The sequence below is a fragment of the Micrasema longulum genome, unplaced genomic scaffold (genome assembly GCF_059751315.1).
Source record: "Micrasema longulum isolate JH-2025_06_02 unplaced genomic scaffold, ASM5975131v1 h1tg000970l, whole genome shotgun sequence".
Taxonomy (NCBI): Eukaryota; Metazoa; Arthropoda; class Insecta; order Trichoptera; family Brachycentridae; genus Micrasema; species Micrasema longulum.
In genome coordinates, this window is record NW_028278161.1 from 269,912 (window position 1) to 294,016 (window position 24,105).

At 35.3% G+C, this 24,105-nt stretch overlaps 3 protein-coding genes and 1 long non-coding RNA gene across 4 annotated transcripts; 2 read left to right on the forward strand and 2 right to left on the reverse strand.

Annotated features, from left to right (window-relative positions):
- The first annotated feature begins 7,673 nt into the window (after positions 1–7,673).
- Positions 7,674–10,117, forward strand: LOC148277846 (uncharacterized). Its single transcript, XM_088232301.1, has one exon. It carries the CDS (start codon positions 8,013–8,015, stop codon positions 10,086–10,088), a length of 2,076 nt encoding a protein of 691 aa, XP_088088427.1. The 5' UTR covers positions 7,674–8,012; the 3' UTR covers positions 10,089–10,117.
- Positions 10,118–10,555: 438 nt separating this feature from the next.
- Positions 10,556–13,785, reverse strand: LOC148277847 (DNA excision repair protein ERCC-6-like). The gene has a single exon (XM_088232299.1). It carries the CDS (start codon positions 13,549–13,551, stop codon positions 10,693–10,695), a length of 2,859 nt encoding a protein of 952 aa, XP_088088425.1. The 5' UTR covers positions 13,552–13,785; the 3' UTR covers positions 10,556–10,692.
- A 78-nt stretch (positions 13,786–13,863) lies between these two features.
- On the forward strand, positions 13,864–19,187 carry LOC148277848 (dual specificity mitogen-activated protein kinase kinase 6-like). Its single transcript, XM_088232302.1, has 4 exons — positions 13,864–13,988; positions 14,161–14,309; positions 15,173–15,338; positions 17,185–19,187. Exons 2-4 carry the CDS (start codon positions 14,245–14,247, stop codon positions 17,947–17,949), a joined length of 996 nt encoding a protein of 331 aa, XP_088088428.1. The 5' UTR covers positions 13,864–13,988; positions 14,161–14,244; the 3' UTR covers positions 17,950–19,187.
- LOC148277849 (uncharacterized) lies at positions 18,406–23,990 on the reverse strand. The gene is made up of 2 exons (XR_015823352.1): positions 23,828–23,990; positions 18,406–20,924 (listed from the first exon to the last, which is right to left on the reverse strand). It is a non-coding gene; the product is annotated as an uncharacterized LOC148277849 (long non-coding RNA).
- Positions 23,991–24,105: the final 115 nt, after the last annotated feature.

Sequence of the window (24,105 nt, forward strand, 5' to 3'; positions counted from 1 at the left end):
TGCTGTATCCAATAATATTAATGTTTTTCATTTATTAACTTCTTTTTCAATTTCAGTTGCTGCCATTTCTGAGACATGGTTCAAATCCGATCTGGTTTTCAGATTGGGTGGGTACTCGTGTGTTAGATGTGACCGCTCTGATGGGGGCGGTGGCTGTGCCATCTTTGTGAAAAATTCCATCTCTTTCCAGCGTATACCGGTCACCCCTCCTGATAATCTCACGCAAGTATGCGCAGTTAGGATTAACAATATTACCTTTGTTTCATCCTATACCTCCCCAAATTCTCTATTTAATACTCAATGGTGGTCAAACTTTTATTCTTCCCTTCCCAAACCTATTTTATTCATGGATGATTTCAACGCCCACTCCACTCTATGGGGCTGCATTAAAGACGATAAATCCGGTAGATTGATTAACGAATTTTTAGATGAATCTTATTTATGTGTTTTGAATGATGGCTCTCCGACGCGCATTCCTCCCCCAAACCAATCCCGTAATGCTTTGGATCTCTCTTTCTGTTCAATTGGTTTAGCATCTTCTTTTTCATGGGAGGTTTTATCGGATTCACATGGCAGTGACCATCTTCCGATATTAATATCTTCATCAGACGTTTTTGCAGCATTTGCCAATAATTCAATACCAAAATACAAATTAAATTCACCAAAAGCTAACCCAATAGCATTTAAAACGCTTCTTGAAGTGGAAACTTCCAAATTTCCTCAGGTTATTCCTGGAAATTGTAAAACTTCTTGGGTAAACATGCTTAAAATTTTCCATGTAACAGCTAAAAAATTTATTCCTTTTTCTAAAAATATTAACAGTCACCTTTCGTCCCCCCCGTGGTGGGACTTTGAATGTACTGAAGCAATTTTGAAAAGAAAATTAGCTTGCAAATCTTATTGTAAACATATGACTTTGGAAAACTTTTTAAAACTAAAACAGGTTCAGATTCAGACCAGACGGTTGTTAAGGAGTAAAAAAAAATATGGATGGTCTCAATTTTGCGAACGACTTTCCCCTTCGAGCACTTAAAAATCTATATGGACCATGATTCGAAAATTCAGAGGTTCTTATAATCCCTCAATTGAGCGTGTGCCGGTAGCACTTTGGTTGGACGACTTCCTTAATAAATTAGCTCCTTCTACTGTCCCAATATTGAAGAAATTATTTGTTCTCCCGTTCCTTATTCCTATGCTCCGCTTAACGCTCCCTTTTCTTCCGCTGAACTGGAAAAGGTTTTCCTAAATTTAAATAACTCTGCTCCCGGTCCTGATGACATTCCTTATTCCCTTATAAAATGTTCAAATACTGTTTTTCGTAGTTTTCTTTTAAATATTTATAATCAAATTTTCGATTCAGGTTGTATTCCAGACTCCTGGAAAGTGCAGTATCTTATTCCCATTTTGAAAGTTGGTAAAAATCCTCATATTGGCTCCTCATATAGACCTATTGCATTATCTTCCTGTTTTCAAAAAATTCTTGAACATCTAGTTAAAAATCGGCTTGATTGGTTTGTTGAAAGCAACAAGATTCTTCCAAATTTCCAATTTGGATTCAGGAGAGGTAAGGAAACGCGAGACAACCTTTCTGTTTTTGTCACAGACATCCAAATTGCTTTAAGTAAAAAAGAAATTCTAATAGCTTCCTTTCTGGACATCAAAGAAGCATATGATAACGTTGAAATTCCGCTTCTCATTAAAAAACTCTCTTCTCTGAATGTCCCCTCGAAAATTGTAAATTTTGTAAATAATATTTTTCTTAGTAGAACTGTTGATATTTTGGTCAACGGCCACACAGTGGGATCTAAATCCGTTTGGAAAGGGCTTTCTCAAGGTAGTCCACTTAGTCCTCTTCTTTTTAATATTTATACTCATGATCTTTTTCACTGTCTTAATCATTCTTGTAATTTTTTACAATTCGCAGATTGTTTAAATGTTTTCTTTCCTTTTTTAATATTAAGTTCATAGATTGTTAAAATTTGTTAAAATTTTTATTGTTTAAATGTATACTATGTATTGTTACAAGAAATGTACTATTTTTTTTATGTACCGTCCCAAATGAGTTTTCTCGTACAACTCCTGGGAATATAATATCATGATATTCATGTATTATATGTTTTATTAATAAATAAAAAAAAAATAAAAAAAATATTTATATTTCTGGTAAAGAACTTCCTTTTCTGTTGAACCAAATGAAATTTTTGCTTGATCTCTTTGATTCCTGGATTACCAAAAACAAACTCATTTTGGCCCCTGATAAATGTAAAATTATGGTCTTCACAATAAAAAGAAATTTATCACTCCTTCTTAATCTTTTGATGAAAAACTTTTGCATTGAATTTACCAACGAAATTAAATTGGGCATTCATTTCGATTCTAAATTAGCTTGGCATACTCACATTCAGCATATTATTTCGAAATGTAATAAAAGTTTCAATATTTTAAAGTCTACAGCTGGCGTTTCGTGGGGATCTCACCCCAAGACCCTTAAACTCCTTTACAATGCTCTTATTAGATCCCATTTAGATTATGCATCATTCTTGCTCAAACCACTAACAAAACATTTGTCTTCTAAACTCGATAAAATTCAATTCAAATCACTTCGTCTTATTTCTGGCTGCATGAAATCTACTCCAACTAATATCTTACAGGTTGAAAATGTTGACCCCCCCTTCACATTAGAAGACGACAACAACAAGCGGATTCGTTCTTAATCAAACGCATCCGTTTTCAAAATCATCCTGTTCTGTCTAAAGTCCAATATCTTCATTCCATTTGCAATAATTCTCCTTTTTGGCGAAACAAAAATCACCCTGCTCTTTCGATTAGTCACGAGCGTTTTTCCTATTTTACTACTAAGATTTTTCGTTATCATACTTTACCACTTTATTCTTCTCCATATTTCAGTTTTTTCTCAAACGTTGAAATTCATCTCGATCTTGGCTTTTCAAAATTTCAAACCACTCACAAATCGATTTCTTCTATTAATATTGAATTTTCAGAAATTATTAACTGTAAGTGGCCCAATCACAAGTATGTATTTACCGATGGTTCGAAATCAAATAATGGCGTTGGCGCTTCCTTTCTTTGTGAACAAGACAATTTATTTGGTATTTTTAAACTCCCTTCTTTACTCTCTAATTTTAATGCTGAATGCATAGCAATTCTGGAATCTTTAATCCATATTGAAAAAATGAACTATTCGCAGTCCGTTATTTTTATTGATTCACTCAGTTGCTTAAAATTACTTCAGTCATCCTCATTTAGTTCTAACTTTTCAATTATCGTTTGTAATATTTTTGCTTCTCTTTTTAAATTATATCAATGCGCCAAAAATATTGTTTTCGCCTGGATTCCAAGCCACATTGGAATATCAGGCAATGAAAAAGCGGATTCTCTTGCAAGGTGGGGATCTGAAGTTGGTAATTTAAAATACGACCGGGTGGATTTCTCAGATATTTCTAATTTGAGAATTTTTTATAGTAATATCCAGCCTGATATTCCCTCCAAACCTTGGTACAATAGCGCGTGTAAACTCAATAGGTCTAGGATTATAACTTTTTGCCGTATCAGATCTGGCCACTGTTGCACTCCGTCCCATCTTTTTAATATTAAAATTTTAGACTCCAATGCCTGCGAATGTGCATTGGAGATCTTAATCACATTTTTTTTACATGTCCTTTAATGACTGGGAGGAAAAAATTATTTGATATTTTACTTATTATTTGATGTTTTTTATAACCTTTCCAATTCATTTATCTCAATTTTTTTCTTGTACAAATTGTTTATTGATCAATTCTGTTTATATTTTGTTAAGTTCAAACTGTTCCCTATTATGATTTGTAATAATTGTGTCATTGAAATAATTATGTTTGAATTAATTCTTTACTTTTTTACAATAAATTTATCTTACATTTTTAGGTTTATGTAAAATATTCTGTCATTATTACTTCCGACGTTTAATTTTTAATTTTTAATTTTAATTTTAATAGTTATAATTTATCATTAATATTAGATTAAGTTTGTTAATATTTTGATTATTTTGTTGTAATTTTTCTAGTTATTAAGTTCTATTTTCCTTCTAATTTTACTGTAAGTTTCTATTTTCTGTTAAATAGGCACTATCAGGTTTTGGTGGGTTTTTCTGTTAGTGCCTATTTCAATTTATGTTGAAATTTTTATTGGTTTAGATATGTGTTTATTATTACAATTTATATTTTGTTGTTATTCTTGTACTTATATTTTTCTTGTCTTTTGTTTGTCTGTAAAAAAAAACGATATTCGTGTATTAAAAAAAGTATACTTGCATGAAAATTTAAAATATCTTCATTGGCAACTTATAATTGAACATGTTTGAAAGAAAAAAATGTGTGCATATTTTGCCTTTTATTTAGAAAAATTAATTTCACTTTGTCAATAAAATTAAATCATGTATTAAAGTTTAAAAAATTACTGGTATCATTAAAACTACATTTGAGAAGTAAAAGTTTGTGTTTATCTACAAATAATATCAAAACTTTCGTTGTTGCGGAGTTTGTGTTGAAACGAGGCAGGTAAAATGTATTTATTTTATTGCATAAATAATAATAACGCTATAGAATGTATTTCTGTAAATCTATTTTAACAAACACAATAGATGTTTAAGTGGTTGAAATTCCCTTTTATTTCTTGGCTAGTGATTTGACAATTTTGCCCAAGTCTAGAGTTGTCGCTACATACTACTTTGAAAATACATTATCCAAGATGAAAACCAGATTACAGAAAAAGAATACATCAGCCGACCAGAAGAAAATGCAAGTAGGTACCTACTGCTTAAATAAAACAGAAAATAAAAAAGAAAATGAAGTAAGCGAAAAAAACATGATTCTAAACGAGGTAAGCGGATGTTTTGTTCAAACTGGCTCAGAAATCAGACTTTTTGCCAAAGATTCAACAAACACGATTTAAAAATCTGATGGGGTTTTTAATTCAAATACACGCTGAAAATGACAAGCACTAGGGTATTTTAACGTTTTTTTTTTTATTTTGCCAAAAAATAGACAAAAAAATTACGATGGTAACTGTACAGTTTTTATTTTTTTATGTCCACGCGTTAATTTTTCAGAGCGGTTTAAAAACGTATACTTTGAATTGGCGCCAAAACGAACATTCGGATGCCGTATGGGCAAGGCCTACTAGTATGTAGTAGGCCTTGCGTATGGGCTTGTGACGTCACGCGTTACGAATTTGACTGACCGTTCAAACAAATTCATACGAATTTGTAAAGCCTACGTGTTGTTTTTGTTGTAATCGGTTGTTTTACACTGTTTTAACTAATTAACGCGCATAGAATGTCTTTAGTTATAAGATACAAGTACTGTTTAGTTCCGATGTGCACAAACACTACGGTGAAGACGCAAAATAAAGCTTTTTTGGCCATTCCACTAGGTACTAACCTAATGAAAAAATGCAGAAAAAATGGTTGAACGCATTTGAACGTTATGAAACGAGATGTTAAAAAAAACAAACCACTATTCTTTTTTCCGTAGGTCTTGTTCAGTACAAAATACTATATTTTATGGTGTAGACTGTAGACTATAAACATTTACTAACAGTAGGTACTGAAATTAGCACTTATAAAGCTTGACAGGTACTAAAATAGTTTATTCTTTGAACGTTATTGTTTATATTTGTATTATATTTCTGTACTTATGTTACTTAGTTTAATTTGTTGAACTGTTGGTTTTCTATATGAATAAAAAATAAAATTACTAAAAAATTACTGTATGAAAACCTACCTTATTTATTTGTGAAATTTATTGCATTTACAAAATGGCAACTGACCTTGAGATGCTGGACAGTCTTCACACTTGCAGGAATCTATTATTTCCTAGACTTCATCGCAAATCAACGTCACCGAGTTCTATTTGGTTCTAACTTTATGTTCTGCTGGGGTGACTCGACCTTTTACCATTCAAATATCACCCGTCCGTTTTACTTGAATGTAACCTATGGCATTGTCTCCGTAATTTACCCTAGCTGATTTATTATTAAGTAAATCACATTTCATAAAAAAAGGCATTAACACGCACTGGAGCAACAGAGATGTTTACAAGCAATGGTATTTTCTGGATTATGTTGTGTCAAAGTCACGTTACTTCCCTTTTGCATTAAATGTACGCGAAACAATATATTTATAGTACATGCAAATAATACAACTATTAAAATGAATGCATTCTGGAAGCAAACATTATATATTTGCTTACCTTACGGCCTTTACATTTCTATACTCGGAACTTAAAAAGTTTGTATTGGATGAGAAAAAAATACCCATCATGATTATATCTACTTTGGGCAAGTTATCGGATTTTCCTTGTAAAAAACCAATTTCAGTCATAATGCTATGGATGTTTATAAATGAAAACAAAAAAAAAACAAAGGAAAAGACGAAATTTAACTATAAAAAACCAATAAAAAGCCACAAGCCACCCGTGTCGGAGTATCTCAGTATAGGATTTGAGTGAACGTAGGATATATAAGTCACGCGTGACGTCATCAACCCTTTTGGCCAGTTACGGGCCGTTTTATTTCTATCAAACTTTAAATAGGAAATTATAAATGAAAACATTCGTTTCAGATTTTGATAGTAATATGGTTCCAATCGTAAAAATATTCTTCAAATACTGAATACATTAAAAATCATATCCCCAGTTTATGAAAATACCCTAATAGGGTAATAATAATAATCTGAAAGATTTTTCTCTGCCATCAGAATCAAAAGATACCTACACCTTACAAAGAAGGAGAACATTGAAAAAATTGTCATAGCGATACGGACACCACAGACTCTAATGCCTTCTCAGTTGATGAATCAAAAGATTTCGAGACATTCATTATAAAAGTCATCACGACGAATATGAACAACGTCTTTCCGAATCTTAGGGCCAAGAAAAACGAAGAAACAGTGTCTGATCCACTTGAAATTAATAACGGTAAAAAAGGCAAAAATTTAACACTGCTGACACGCAAAACGAAAAATATTATGTCGGTTAAGCTATCAGCGCATTTTAACATTGTTATTTATAAGACGCAAACGTAATGGTACTTTTGTGGGGCCTCAAGTTGAAGATATTGCTGATGTATTGGAACATATAGTTGAATCTTTTAAAAATATTGCCCTGTCAATTTCCCAATACAAATACAGATTTGTGAACTATGAAAATATCTGCTCATTTTACGGGGAAAATATATTTTTTCATGATGAATATTTAAGACACGCATGTATTGTATAGCTCGTGTCGCACTACGTCTATACGAAACAATCCCAGGAATACATAATACACATGACACAATTGTGAATTTTAAAAAATGGTGGCAAAAGAAACGACTGAACATTGATATGTTAGTATAAACTTGATGCTGATTAGATAATTATTTTGTTTCATCGAGTATTTTTCCGTATTTAAAAAAAAAAGTTTTTATCGTGTATATTTATTTTTATCTGTATTGTGTTATATTTTTGTGTAAATATTTTCAATCATATTTATTATTTGGCGAAAACATAAATATGAACGATTCAATGACAAAATACGAAATGAGGAGATGCTTTGAGCACTTTGCACATGACTTCATTGTCTTTGAGCCTATCGCAATCTGTGGTTATTTCAAGATATCTGTAGTCTGTGGTTATTTGTATGTCAAATAATATTGTCAAATCGGTCGAACGTAAAATTCTCGAGTTTTGGTCAAGATAGTCAAGAAAAGTATAATTTGTGAGGTCAAGTCAAAATCCAAGCCACGAGGCCAGTCAAAGCGCTAAAAGTCAAAAGCCCGAAAACCAAACCAGTAGTTGTGATTCATTAAATTATTCCGAAATACAAAATAGTATAAGTTTATTGTAACAATCATTATATTTCAATTTTATGCACTATATTATTTGAAAAACAAATGATCAATTTGCAAATCGGTATTGTTAGTTTATATTATTAGCTGATAATTATAATTCTGGCATTTATATTGAGTATTAAACAAACATGTGGTTTTTAAAACAAGATAACGTTGACACAATTATTTATATCAAGCCTAACAAAGAGAGTATAATAGGACGAAACATAGGCGATATTACGTTTCCTGGTGACAAATCTATTAGTAGGAAACACGCTATAATAAATGTTACATCTGATGCAATTTCCATCACAGATCTTAAGTCCACATTCGGAATATACATAAACGAAGGTATTTCACAGGATAAGCGTCTTGATCCCGGTTTACAAGCTCATCTGAAATCTGGCGATACCATTAGGTTTGGGAAACTAGAAAATGTGTGGACTTTAGAGAAACTCGACTACAAGACATGCTTGTCCACTGTCAAGGAAGAGATCAGTGATTTAAAGACGCAGCTCAAAGAGCTAGGTGTACCCGTGTCTAAGGAGTGGCAGCCGGACTGCACTCACCTCACCATGCCCTGCATCACTCTAACTCTCAAGGTGGTACAGGCTCTCGTACACCAGCGGCCCATTGTCAGCCCGGCCTTCTGGGCCGAGTGTCTCCGCTGCCGTGACCTTCGCCTCCCGCTGCCTCCCCCCGAGCGCTACCGGCCCCGAGTTAGCGAGGCTCACCTCAACCAGAGCGCTAACTTCGACGCCAACCCAGAAAGGACCACTCTTTTCAGAGGGAAGAAGTTTATCTTCTTTTCTCGCAGTCAGCTCAATAATTATAGAGAGTTAATTGTCGCAGCTGGGGGGGAGAGTGTATTCCTGAAGGACTCCCTGATGACTAATTCCCAGCTGTGTGCTCCATCCTCTGTAGTGGTGCAGTACTCTTCCAACCGCCTTACTCAGGATTCCCAGGATATCCAGATGCGCATCGACAGTATTATCAAATACATGGCCTCCAAGAAGTGTCGCGCTGTACCGGAATCTGACATCGGCTTGGCCATTCTTTACATGTCTATAGAGAAATATTGCAACCCGTTATTTAGTTTCGCATCCGTATTGACGGAGAAGAGAGACATCCAGCCACCCGCGGGTGCCCCATGCGTACTCGCTCCCGAGACTCAGGACTTAGACTCGCAGGGCTCCAGTGTGCGCTCCGCTATTGTTCAGGAAACCCTCCGTAGTCTCGCTTCCCCTTCGTCCTCGTGCTCTAAAGAAAGTGTGGGAATATTTGATAGGAATCATTTTAAATTTGAAGAACCATCAAGAGGCAAAAAAACAAAAGCGTCTCCCATCCCCGAGGAACCAGCGTCAAAAAAGAAACACGTAGAGTCTTCCAGAATGTTGGCGCCTAATTCAGATCAAAATCTTCTGTTCAATTTCATTGAAGATGATACACGTGCAAGTATACCGAAACCGTCCGCATCTTTACAATTGACATTTCAGAGTTCAAAAAGGAAGCGCTCCGCGAGCCCTTGTAAGGAAGAAAACCTCTTCAATTTTATTTCAGAAGAAAAACCTAAGGTTTTTACCTCCCAAACAAATTCCTTCCCTTCCCAGACCGGTGAAACTGTCACTACATTAAATTTGCGCAAATCTACAAAGCGCATGTGTGATATTCCCGACACTGTAGATGGAAGCAAAGAAGACAAATTCTTGGATAGTCTCAGTTCTGGTACTCCTGCAAATAGTACAGCGAAACTTAATACCTATGAATCCTCTTCTCCAATCGGTGGGGAGTGGTTATGTAAAAAAAGTTTTATAAACAACACAGCGATCAAGAAAGAAGAGATCGATGCTTCAACAGACAGCGATATTTTGTCTAAATTAGAAGAACTGAATTTGCAACCGGCAATAGTAGAAATCAGCAACAATTTGATAGCAATAAGTGTAACGGACCGCAAAGAATCTTTTCAGAACATTACAAACTCATCTTTAGAAAGTAAAGTCAATTTTAAGAAATTCTCCAAGGTAAAACCTCTCAGGACACCCAAGGAAGTGATATCTTCCAGAATGTTAGTTGTGTTTGAAGCCAAAATGGACAAAGCTAACTTGGATAAGTTTTTTAATGCTGATGATGGTTCAGACATGGAGGATGAGAATGATAGGTTTTCTGCCTTTATGACTATTGGTAAACAAAAAAGTGTCGCTAAAACAAGAAGCAGGAGGTTATGAAATCTGTAATAAAATGTATTTCCTTAACAGTTGGTATTATTATTTTCCTCCTGACAAAATATTTTATTTGACTTCAATGAATTATACAATTAGTTTGTACGAGTACGCACAACACACACAATCAAAATCTTTGATTTTTATTTATAATAACAACACATTTAATATTAATATTACATCATCTTCTCCTTCATGTAAACATTCTGGATGGTTGGTAAACCTCATGGGGAGAATTACTTCATACAAAGGCTATATTTTTGTGCAACATACCGTATTAACAATTGAGAATTGAAGATCAATGATTAAAAAAAAAATGCATGAGTTGTATTTAGTGTACTGAAACAAAAAGGGGGGGGAGGGGCAAACTTGATTATTAGACAGGTAGTAAAAAATACATTGTAAAATTAGAAAAAACCTTAATATATCTAAAACTTTTTACAGTAAAATTTTAACATAATACAATTTATATTATTATTATTTGCACTTGCTGAATAAATATGGTACCCAGCCATATACAAAAATTTATATTAGTTGCATATATATTTATATAGCTTTAAACTTATATAGGCACCCATATGATACATCAATTTATATGTTCGTAAAAAGATCACCATCTCCAGTTTTTAACCCTAGACTTGCGTAGGGCCTTTAGAGCTAACACAGCTCGAAGTTGCGCTTGTCCGTGCATACGATCTGCTTCTTCCCTCGCAGCTAAGCCGACCACCTTATCGTGCTGCAGCGCACTCTGCACTCCGGATTTAGCAAACAACTTCTCCAGGACATATTGATCGGGATCATCCTGTACTTCTTTCTCAATTTTTCTCCGCTTATTTTTTACTTTACGAACTATTTTTCTAAATTCTTCATCATTGTGGAGTCCATTCTCATTCAACATGCACTCTAAATCTTTTTCCTTGCGTCTGTTCTTGACTTTCTTATTTTTATCTAACTTTTTATCCTCAATAACGTTATTAGTTTCCTTGGATTCAGTTTTATCTTCTTTCTTATCATCAGCATCTATCTTCACATCAGCAGATGTATTTGCAGCTGAAGGTTCATCTTCCCAATTAAGGAAATCCATAGGTTCTACTTTACTGTACATATTTACAATATCTATTTCAGATAGAACAGCGGAGAAATCAGCCTTGGTCTCCTGATCATTCACCATGTTAACAAGTGGCTCCTCCGGTATAGGAGGGGGTGGTATACGCTTAATTTTATATACTTCTCTTGGATCTGGTTGTTCCGGCTTAACAGTCTTGGAGTTCGCATTACTAGTGGATATGTTCTTACTAATTTGTTGAGCTAATCTCCTCATGGCTTCCATTTTAGACTGAGAGAAAGAGACACCACCATTCAAAAGAAGAGTTTCACTACCCGGTTTTCTAGATTTAATTTGTGTATGTTTGAATATATTGGTAGTTTCTGTAGATCCTTCCTTGCCAGGTTCCTCAAGAGAGAATAAGCCTTGGAGAGTGCTGGTTTTCAGATAATTTTTTTGTTTGGGGTCCAGCAGTACCTTGTTACCCAGCAACTGTTTGAACACTTGACGTTGATAAATTTTTTCTTCCACTGTGCCTGCAGAAAGCAGACGGTAAATTGTCACATCGCGATTTTGTCCGATTCTCCAGGCTCTTTCCTTGGCTTGGCCGTCTATAGCAGGATTCCAATCCGGGTCATATATGATCACCCGGTCTGCTCCGGTAAGGTTCACTCCCAATCCCCCTACTCGAGTGGTCGCTAGAAACACCAAGTATGCACTATCGTTGTTGAAAGTACTAATAATAGGTTGTCGGGAACCAATGCTTGTCGTACCATCCATTTTAAGATATTTGTAATCATTCTGCTGCAAGAACATTTCTAAAATGCAGATCATAGCTCTAGATTGCGTGAATATCAAGGCTCGATGACCTTGTTTCTTCCATATTTTAAGAAGCGAATTAATAACTACCATCTTTCCAGCTCTTTTCCAAAATCCAAATGTACGGTCCGACGGCAGACTGGATTCCTCCGGAAGATCCTCATCTACTTCGCAGATATATAAATCCGGATGATTACATATTTTACGTAAAATACCGAGAGCTACGAGTATTCTGGCTCGAATCGGAACTCCATAACGCTGCTCTTTATCCAAGATACTTCTGACATCACTACCGAGAAGAAAACTTTTGTAAAGGTCTTTCTGCTCAGCACTTAAACTGCAAAAAAGTACTTGCTCTTTTTTTTCGGGTAACTTCAAGTGTTCCTTGACTTGAGTCTTAGTACGTCGGAGCATGTACGGAGTGATGGTGTCCTTAAGGGTCACAGCGAGGGCGAGGGCCGCAGTCTCTTGGGCTTTCGAAGCATTGGTGTAGCCGCCCTGGGTGATGGGACCTGCAAAATGGTCCACAAAAGCGTGCAACGTACCCAGGAGACCGGGAGACATGAAGTCGAACAGGGACCACAACTCCTGCAAATTGTTCTGCATGGGAGAACCCGTGACTACGATACGATGAGGAGTTCTTATTTTCCTGACGGCCTTACTAACTTGCGTGTCCGAGTTTCTTATCTTGTGTCCTTCGTCCAGTACAATGTAGTGCCAGCGCCGGGACTCGATAGCTGACTCGTGCTTGATAATGCCGGTGTACGTGGTGATTAGAATGCCGTGAGAGGAGTTAATGTCTCTGATGAGTCGCTCGGGAGCTCCCTGAAAAGAGCCGGAAGCGTGAAGCACCGCCACCCGTAGCGGGGGCCACCAGTGATGGAAATGTAGAACCCACTGGTGCAAGACAGTGGCGGGAGCCACAATGAGACACGGGCCGAGCCCATTCCAAGCCCCCATCCTGGACACCGACAAGGCCGCCAGGAAAGCGATGATTTGCACAGTTTTCCCGAGTCCCATCTCGTCCCCCAACAAGCCGCCGGTCTCCATCTGGTGTAGCTCCCAAAGCCACTTGACTCCTGTCTTCTGATACCGGAAAAGCTTCTTCCAAATACATTCAGGAACAAGGAGCCCCCCCGGGAGCTCGTGACAAGCTTCTTCGGAATTGGAGGATTCTTTATCTTCATCGGGTTCTAAAGTTTTTCTTTTATTAATTGAAGATTTCTTTTTATTCAATTTCCATTGATTTATTCTAGCCTGGAACCTATCATTGTCGCCGTCATCATATTCTTTGCCCAGTTTAGAGGAGCTTTTCGTAATATTCTTTGTGGTAAACGGCGACGATGGATCGGCATCAGTGTCACTTTCCTCAGAAGGGCAATATTCACTTCCGGAAACATCATCTGAATGAGTCTCGGAGTCTTCACTTTTTTCCTCATTATGGAGCAATTGGTTAGCATTGGAGTGACCGGGTTGGGAATCACCGCAAGAATCGTTTACTTTTGTTTTCGTTTGTGTGGCCCTTACATTTTTAGGAACATTCTTAATCTTTGAACTAGAAAGAAGTTTTTTCTGGTTTTCGAAATAGCTCTCCATGTCAGACATGACGACAAAAAAGGTCTTCCAAAATTAAAACTGGCACAAGTTTATTTATTATTTATGCTTGCATTTACATATTCACAAATTACGAAATTGTTCACAGTTGTCATTCGTCGCCCGTTTGCATATTATGCACAGATTACGAGATTACCGTACTAAATACTAATATATTGTTGTGACATGTGCCAAACGACAGACAATCAGAGACAATGTAGAACTATTCAGACAATCAGACAACAGACAACTGGTTAGACGAGACGACATAAATCTTTATTTTTTACTTTTCTCTGTGGAACATTTGACAGTTGTTTTGAGTGTTACCATTTGAATATTCATAATGAAAATTCGTTTCCAAACCATTTATGTAACGCATTTCATAGCCAAAAATTAATTTTAGAAATTAACGAAAACATTTGTGACATTTTTTTACCGAGCTGCTTGCGGTAATCCGATACTTTCGTTATTTTGATTACAAAATATTTACAATTATTCTGTCAATCTAAATTAATAAAGAATTCCATAGTTATTTATACTGTACAATTTTTATTTATGAATACTATACCGCTATTTAAGTCTTGATGCGCATTTAAGATGTAATTTTTCTTTTCTTTTTAGATTCGAGTTAGATTCTTTTACAAAACTATTATAGACCTATGAGAAAGGCTATCACTTTGAATTTTTGATAAAACCGGTAACAAAATGTCTGGTAGAAAAAAACGCGCTAACCTGAAGCTTCAAGTGTCGGATGAATTCATTCCCGCGGTGTAAGTTTATCACATTTTATTTTTATTTGCATCCAACTCACTTAAAGTTTTACTTTTATGACTCTTTTCTGGGATTTTTGCATTTGTTTGAGCTATAACATCAAGGTTACAAAATTGACCGTTTACTGAATTCATACATTATATTTACTGTGTTTATATTATGATTTACATAACAATCCTTGAACACTATCAAAAACCTAATTTAATGAAACAGAATTTAACAATACGTAATTTAAACTGTATGAAAATAACATGTATTTATTGAAATTTGGTCAGTTTTATATGCAAATGCTAAATGCCAAATTTAAACTGTTATTTGCTACATAAAATATGCCTTTAGGACCAATCTGACAATGCTCTTTAGAATATGAATATTGGTTCAATAAACAACTGAAAGTGTACCGAGTATATTTGATTTATTGAAATATAAGTTCTATCTTGTTCGTTTGTTCCATGAAGGCAAAATGACGAGTCTCATTTTAAATATCCAGGGTCCCACCTATTAAATAAATATTTCATGTCAATGTTGGGAATCAAACTCCAAATTTTATGCATATTAACTAAATACGCTAACTCTTAGATAGGCTTTGTGGCTCAGTTGGTTAAACGGCCGATTGTAAAACTAGCATCGCAGGTTCAGGGTGTTGTGGTGTATGATTCATAACTTCTTTCCATATCCTTTCTTTCTCACTCTGTTGACAAAATTATTGAACTTAAAAAAATATTACACTGTCCCTGGACTGGCCCCTGAAGTGTAAACTGATCACCTTACCTTCCATGTAATAAAAATTATCAAGATACATCAAGGTCGGAGCCCTACTGCAGTACGGTGCCGATTTTTTGACATTGCTTTTTGTGGGCAGGTCCGCACCGCGAAACCTTGACAAGCAGACCACCATTACAGTGGGAGAGCAAACCTTCGTAGTGGTAGCCGATGACTTGGTGAAGATATGTGACCTCGGGCGCGGTGCATACGGCATCGTGGAGAAGATGAAACATGTTCCCAGTGATACCATCATGGCAGTCAAGGTAAATATTATTACAACATATTCCGGCTTAAATTGAAAATATAAAAAAATACGGCTCGAAGTTTTTCTCCGAACTGACAAATTTATTTTATTTATTTATTCATATTTTTTGCATTATAAACTATACTTAATAATAAAAATAATGTGGCCTCACTGGGGTTACCCGTGCCGAGGACACTTAACAATATGCTTTTTAAAATATTTTTACATTTGAGAATAAGCAAAGAGACTGACTTAATAAACAGAGATAATTAACAAAATGTTCAGACAGTTTTAAACACTACGTATTTATGTATGAGTGTATTGTTAAAATTCTTTTAAAATGCAAAAATGCGCTATCAGTCAAGACTTGTAATATAAATTTATATGAAGACAGGGGCTTCCTGCATATTTAAATATTCCCAAAGTTTGTTTGAATTCGGTGAAAATTTGATTGCTCGAAAGTGGTTTTAATGCATTTAGAGGATTATTTAACTTATTTTATCTGCGACTATGAAAGGGTTTTAATAAAATGACTATAACAGGCGCACGGAGCATGACAGAAAAAGCCCTTTTACAAGTTTTTTTTTGTAAGTTCCTGCATTTATTTGTTATAGGATTTAAAAAAAAAACGATTTGAGATTTCAATCACTGTCATCAAGATCTATTTAGATATTTACCTAACTATCCTGATAGAATTAACAGTCAATCTTCACTAATATTGCTTCTGTTGAAATAATGCTAACTGACTGACCTGATATGTTTAAATCTATTTTAATAAAAGTTAGTCTGTGGATTTTTTCCCATTCAAAACAAATGTTGAGATCAGCACTTGTGGTAGCTTACTCTAACTATAAAGAACCCTATTGCTCAAGAAATGCAGTTGAATCTGGTTTTCTCCAATCTGAGACTGTGGCCTCGAAGTCGAGCAATAGTGACCGTCAACTATTTTATACAACTCTATTGGACACCACTTGCTTGTCGTTCCTGCAGCGTTGCGAAACCAGAAAAGGGATTCCATATCTGAAACCCGTATTTCAGAATCGGTATAGATTTGTATATTTTCAGAAGCATTTCAATTAGTATATTTTCGGTGTTAAAGGTATATGTGTTAACGAAAAGGCGGACTGTAAATAAAAATCGTATTTCATTCAATTTTGTTATTGGGAAATATTTGAGAAAGGAATAGGTACATGGAGTGGATACCTACCTTTAATATAATCTGAATGTTCTTCAATTTCTGCCACTGGATCACAAAATGAACTATAAAATGAGACAATGTTTTCCACGACGCGCGACGATTCCAACCACTTTTTATCCGATTTTATGTCAAGTCAAAAATGTTGTTTGGTTTTTGTTCTAAATCCGAATCTTTTAATTTTGAATATCTTCTATCTTGATGCTAGGTAGGTACCATAAGGATGGGTCATAGGAAGGATGGGAACGAAAGGTAATCAGCCAGGAATAGTATCGATAAATGCTGTTATTTACTTAATAATATGAAAAGGCTTTTTAATCAAGTAGATGAATTAATTCATTTTTGTTATGTTTAGTATGTGGCATTCTCATTTTAATTGTATATTATTTTTATTCTGAGGCCTTTTTGTTGTTTCGCTGTTTTAAAATCTACACCTAAATTCGATCTAGGGATTTTTTTTTCCATACAAAAAATAATTTTTAAAATAGTTTAATTTAATTGCTTTTTGCGTGTTATGCTCCATCGTGTAATGTCATGTTTATCGGATTTCAATGCCGATATACGAATACAATTTTCGCCTGAGTTCACAGCGTTTGGACATAACTAAATGTTAGGTAGATGTATTTCTGGTGTGCAGAGGGTGTGTTAGTAATGAAGATTTTTCCCATAGCGCATCACGGCCACAGTCAACAGTCAGGAGCAGAAACGCCTGCTCATGGACCTGGATATCTCTATGCGCTCCAGTGCCTGCCCCTACACCGTGCACTTCTATGGAGCGCTGTTCCGAGAGGGAGACGTGTGGATCTGTATGGAGGTCATGGACAAGTCTCTAGACCAGCTGTACACGCGCGTATACGGCACCGGCCGCACCATCAGCGAGGACATCCTGGGCAAGGTCACCTTCAGTGTGGTGTCGGCGCTGCACTACTTGCACTCGCAGCTGCGCGTCATCCACCGCGACGTCAAGCCCTCCAACATCCTCATCAACCGCCGGGGGGAAATAAAGATGTGCGACTTCGGCATCTCCGGCTATCTCGTCAACTCCGTGGCCAAGACCATCGACGCAGGCTGCAAGCCGTACATGGCGCCCGAACGCATCGACCCATCGGGTAACCCGTCGCAGTACGACATCCGCTCCGACGTGTGGTCACTCGGAATATCGCTGTTGGAGCTGGCCACGGGCAAGTTTCCCTACGACAGCTGGCGGACGCCCTTCGAGCAGCTCAAACAGGTGGTGGTGGACGAACCCCCCAGCCTTCCGAACGGAGCCTTCTCCACCCACTTCCGCGACTTCATCACGCAGTGCCTGCGCAAGGACTGCACGGCGCGCCCCAACTACGAGACCCTTCTGCTGCACTCCTTCAGCCTGGAGCACCGCGACAAGGACACCGACGTGTCTTCCTTCGTGCAGGAGATCTTGGACCTGCCGGACTAGCCCCTCCCGAACGGTGTACATATAGCCCTAAGTATAACTATCGCCGGTACTAACAAACTTTAACCGACGTATCTACAAAATAGATTTAACATATTGAATAGTCAACTAGTAGAGTTTTAGTGAAATTAGCGGTTTTCTCTTTGTAGGCGCTGATTTCGCATACACAGTACAAATAAAAATGTTCACTAAACTCGGGTGTGAGGATCGACGATACAATAACACAAAATGTATATTGACTATGACTACCGGCTCGTGTGTTCTACCAGCTGCCGGTAGCCGCCTGTGGAGTGCCACCCAATGTTAACAGAATACAATTTACATAAATCTTTAAAGGATCGTTGACTGATATTCAGTTTGAGAATATATATGTATATAAATAAATACGGAAGTATTAATGCTTTACGAGTCAACTGAGGATATCGGAATACTTGTACCGAGAAGAAAGTAACAAACGTCTAAAATGTAAAAGTTTATTGGCAACAATGAATGAACATTTAACAAGTGTACATAACGTTACATAGTTTACAATCACCACAAATTATATCTGACTAGAGTTTTGTGTCCCTAGATAAGTATTTGGCCTTTCTCTATTTACAGCGGAGCTCTGTATATTTTACTAATAATATATTGTATACCGTATAGCCCCCATTCTCCCGACTACTTAGGAATATAACAACCTTAGGTGATAATGTTACAGTATCCGTATCATTGACGTATAATTAATAGACACTTTATTACCTTACTAGCTGCATCTCATATTTAGCAAATATTGCATTGCCTTAAACATTCTCAATACACACGCAAACATTTGTGTGAGAAAGAGATATACATATTTGATAATTGCATAACTTGTTACCATAGCTACGACACTGGCTGTCAATGTAATTATGTGTGTGCCTTAAATTTGTGAAAGATAATAATTATCTTATTCTATAATTTTTATTATATTTACAAATGAAATATCTATTCTGTTTTTACAGCTGTAGTGTGATTAAAGCATTTTCTGATCACATACGATGCCATTTTTCTGCATAGCGTCATGTCAAAAATAAAATTGAGAATGAAGGAAAGGGGAGTAAAAAAAAATACTCATGAATTTCAATACAATCCACTTTGGCCTCGTAACGTGTCTATTTAATTATACGCCATTGATCGGGACACTATTTTTTGACATTTTGGATGCGAGGCTCTTGGCCCTAATGAGATTGACTTACAAATTAAAAATCTTATGTTACAAATGAAACTACCTGTGTTATTTTTTTTTTAAACTAATCAATTAGTGAATGTTCTTCGCATTGTGTTAATTATAAAAACAAATTATGGTTTTATGAAATAATAGATTAAACAATACTAGTTTATTTCAACAATGAATTGCTCATTTTACATTACGTTTTATTATTTAATACACTAACCAGTTTTAACCGATCCATGTTTTAAAAATGAGTAAAATTTAGCGCTTTTTATTTTTATAGCGATTGGTTTTCAAACCAACTAACCGAATCTGAAAGGCTGTTCCAAAATGGGTCAGAAAGTTCTTCCTAGGGTTGGATGTGAAGAAAAAACGATGAACAACCACATTGAACAAATTAATTTTGTTTGTTTTTTAAATTGTTCGAATACACTTAAATAAAAATGTTATAAGTACTGATATAACTTTAACACTGATATGACTTTTATAATAAAGCACTAGGCCCACAGTATAAATGGAAACATCGATTAGGACATTTGAAACAGAATTTTATAAACTAATTTGAATTAAAATATGCCAGAAGATGATTTTTAAAATATTAACAGTTGAATGAGAAATTAACAGATTTCTTATTATCTGCATTTTTTATGAGCTGTGACAAGTCGTGTCAAGTAATTTTTTAGAGAATAAATAATATTGTGGGCTCCATACAACGAGACACCTCAAAATCACTCGTTTTTAGATATTGGCTATTAAAATTCAAGACCTCGTTCTAAAAACCCCAAACGTCCAAAATTTTCTAAAATAATATTATTTTCTGTCTATGCGTCTATAAATTCCACTATTCACTGTTAAAAATATGGTGTTTTTGTGGAAACAGCAACTGTCCACATCAATATGTGTGAATGAACAAAAAAATATCCTTTAATTAGCATTTCTACCACTCATTTTTTAACAGTTCAAAGGTATTATTTATATAGGTTTTTAGCAGTGGTTGCTGAATATAAAAAAAATCTAAATTTTGAGAGTTTAACTATTCATACTATTTCAACTATTCATACTTAATTTAGTTTAGTTTGATAAAACCACAAAGGTCTAAATATTGTCTAAAAACAGCAAATGTCACACTAATATTTTATTTAATGATCTATAATCTACACAGTGCACTAAAAGTATATCTATGATTTTATTTCATTAAAAGACAAAAACAATAGTACAGCCGTGGTATTCAGTTTTAAACACTCCTGAGAAATTGTTGATTTGTGACATTTGAAGTTTTTAAAACAAGGTCTTCAATTTTTGTCTGTATAAATCATCTTGTAACTTCAAAACGGGTCATAGTTAATGCATAATATATTGTTGAAACTCTTTAATAAGAGTTTAAGGAAGCCTTTAAATGTATTTACTTTATTAAAAAATTACCTCATTTATTAAACGTTAAAACCTTCACAATCCGAGGTGCCTAGTCGTAGCTTTGAGCCCACGATATAATATTGTGTTAAATAATAAAATTAACCCACATCCAGCCTGATATAACTCCAACAGTGTTCACCTTGCCTTTGTCGATCGTATCGAAAGATGTATTATTATATTTGTAAATAAATTGTCAATAATGAAATAAAATATCATTTTTACAAGTTTGTGTTTTTCTGTCCCTCGAATTGAAATTGGCTAGTCGCGTAACTAAGTAATACTAAATAATTGACGGATCACTTAGAAGGGAGAGTTCATTCCCAGTTTGGTTCCAAAGTCGAGTCGCGCTCGTCTCTGGTAGCGCACATTGGCCCTGAAAGATGAAAGCAGAAAACAATATTTTAATAAATCAAAATATTAAATTTGTGAAAGATTTATTATTAATGAAACACTAGCAGCTATTAAATTGATGCGTTTATATCAAGTGTACATGGCGATTTTTGAATACATTAACTGAACTAGCACCTATCACTTTCTCAGGAAGGCCATTTCTTTTCTCCATGACCTGGTTTGTCAGGAAGTTCTTCCTGGGGTTGGATGAGAAGGAGGCAGTATTTAGTTTCAATGAATGACCTCTGAGATGGCGGTTTTCATTCATAGTGAACATAGATTTCAACTTGGGTACATTATATTGCTCAGATTTTGAACGTTTCAATCAAGTCACCGCGCTGCCTCCGCTCTTCCAGTAAACTTAATCCTTAAGCGGTCCTCATATGATTTATTTCTTAGAGAAACTACCATTTTAGTTGATCTTTTCTGGACTTTCTCCAACAACTCTCGTCTTTTTTAAAATAGGGATTTGGTAGGCAAGTGGACAAACATATGTTTTATAAATTTTGAGAAACAAATCTTGGGTGATGCGAGCGGATGTTTTCCATATTAAGTATAAGAGGGAATTGGGAATTTATATACATACATATATAATATATATATATATATATCACCGCAAGACAAAAAAAATTACGAGTTTACCTGCTACCGCGCCCCTTGACTTTACTGAACCCTTTTTCTAAGAAATCCTTTATCGATACCTCTTTCTTTTGTTTAATAAATTAAGGACACTATGTGTCACCTTTCTACAATATTTACATTTTAAAATGTCTCAACAGTCTTGTTTTACCCGCGTTTGAGTGAACATAACACAACAATCATGGAAAGTGCAAAGCAAATGTCGATTGCGATAAAATCCAAAATAATCACATTGTCGCAAGAAAACATATCTAATTGTGAAATATCTCGTCGAGTTGGGTATTCAGAAGGTGCAGTGAGGTTTTTATTAAAAAAATCCAAGAAACTGGATCCATAGAACGGAAAAAAGGAAGCGGACGGGGGCGCGTGACATCTGCCCGAGATGATCGCTTAATAAAAAAAATTGTTATGCGCGATCGATTTTTAACGGCACCTGAAATACACGCAGAGGTGCAGTCTACCAGCATATCAACATTTTCAGTAAAAACAGTGTCCAGGCGGCTGTTGGAGCATGGTTTCCAAGCACGGAGTCCCGCAAAGAAACCATTACTCACGGACAAAATGAAGAAGGCTAGACTGGATTGGGCGAAAGAGCACCAGAATTGGACCTTGGAGGATTGGCAAAATGTTGTTTTCTCTGATGAATCAAATTCAACCTTTTTGGTCCAGACGGCAGAAAGATAGTTCGACGAAAACGTGGGGAAAGATATCATCCGTCGTGCGTCACTCGAACCGTTAAACATTCACCCTACGTGATGATTTGGGGGTGCATGACAGCATACGGTTTAGGACCTCTAAATTTTGTACAGGGTACGATGAATGCCATTCAGTACAAAAAAGTGTTAAAAAAACATATTATTCCAACAATCGAGGACATTACGCAGTATACCGCGGACCCAATTTTCAGGACGATTCTGCGCCGTGCCATAGAGCCCGCACTGTGAGTACAAATATATATTTTTTTAAATGCATTTTGTGACCACATGATAAATAATTTATTGTTTTTTTATAGATCAATGAATTCAAGGAGAAAATTGGCTTAAAATCGTTGACGTGGCCCGGGAATAGCCCTGATTTGAACCCGATAGAAAATTTATGGGCGATTATGAAAAAAAAAGTCGGGAAAAAAAAATCAAAAAACATTGAGGAATTAAAAAAAAACTTAATTCAAGTTTGGGAAGAAGAAATAACATCAGAAATTTTAGATTCGCTTTACGCTTCTCTAAATAATAGAATTTTACATGTTATAAAAAATAAAGGTGAATTCACTAAGTACTAAATATTTTTAAATGTTATAAATATGTTTAAATGTAAAATACTTTAATTTAAAATAAAGCGATAAGAACCTACTTCTTAAATATGAATTAAAAAATAACATGTCTTTTATTATTCCATCACAAACACTCGACCATAAATGAACCGTTATGGGTCTCTAAGGTTCGGGTAATCTGATACCTGATATATAATGGCAATTTCTAAGTACAATTCATGAGTAAGATTTTTTATTTTAACCTTGAAATAACGAGTAGTCATCACATATGTCAAACAATATAAAAAAAACTAATTAAATATCAAGAATAATTCATTATATGTCAATTTTAGTTTTTTTTGAGAACTCGTAAATTTATTTGTCTTGCGGTGTATATATATTTTAATATTGAAATAGTAAACATATTTTTATGTGTGCTCTAATAATAACATATACAAATTACATATAATTTATTTATATATTATTATTTAACTCTACTTTCTTCATAAACATTTTTCCCAGTCATAATATTTTTTTGTTACCTTATATAAAATTGAATTCTGTGATTTTGTCTTCTTTTTAAATGGGAGTCTCTTACTTTTTATCTAGTATTATGATTATGTTCGGGATGACGCCGATTATTTTATTCTGTAATTTTGTGATTAGAAAAGATTAAATAATCTTATACACAAATACCACAGTATTCTAAAATATTTTTTGCCTATATGGAAGTATTTATGATTCATTTAACATCAACTTTACCTTTGTGCATCTATTTTTTTCAAATTATGTTTGAAGCTTTGTTTTGTAATACATAATTAATAATTATGTACTAAAATCTTTAACTGTCAAATTACGCAACCTCACCTCCTCGTGTATTTTGTAACAAAATCGTGTGGTAAGTTTTCATAAATTTATTGAATTCACAATAAGATTTCCACAGATGTGTTTGTGCATTTGGAATGTGTCTCGTTTAGTGGTTAATTATAAAGACTGACTTGATCTCCTGCCACTTGATGAGCTCGTTAGTGGCCATCACGAGGACAGGGCAGGCGGGCAGCAGCGCGAGATGAGCAGCCGGCAGCCAGAACTCCGCTCCTCCCTCTCCTGGGGCAGAACCCGACAGGAAGCTGCACACCGCCCAGTACGCCAATTGCAAACATAGCCTGGAATTTCAAACCTTCGACGATTAAGACTTTTGAGCAAGATTGATAGAGAATTTTGTGACAGTTTGATAGGACCTTTATCTGGTTTCCGGTCTGAAACCACCCTGCTA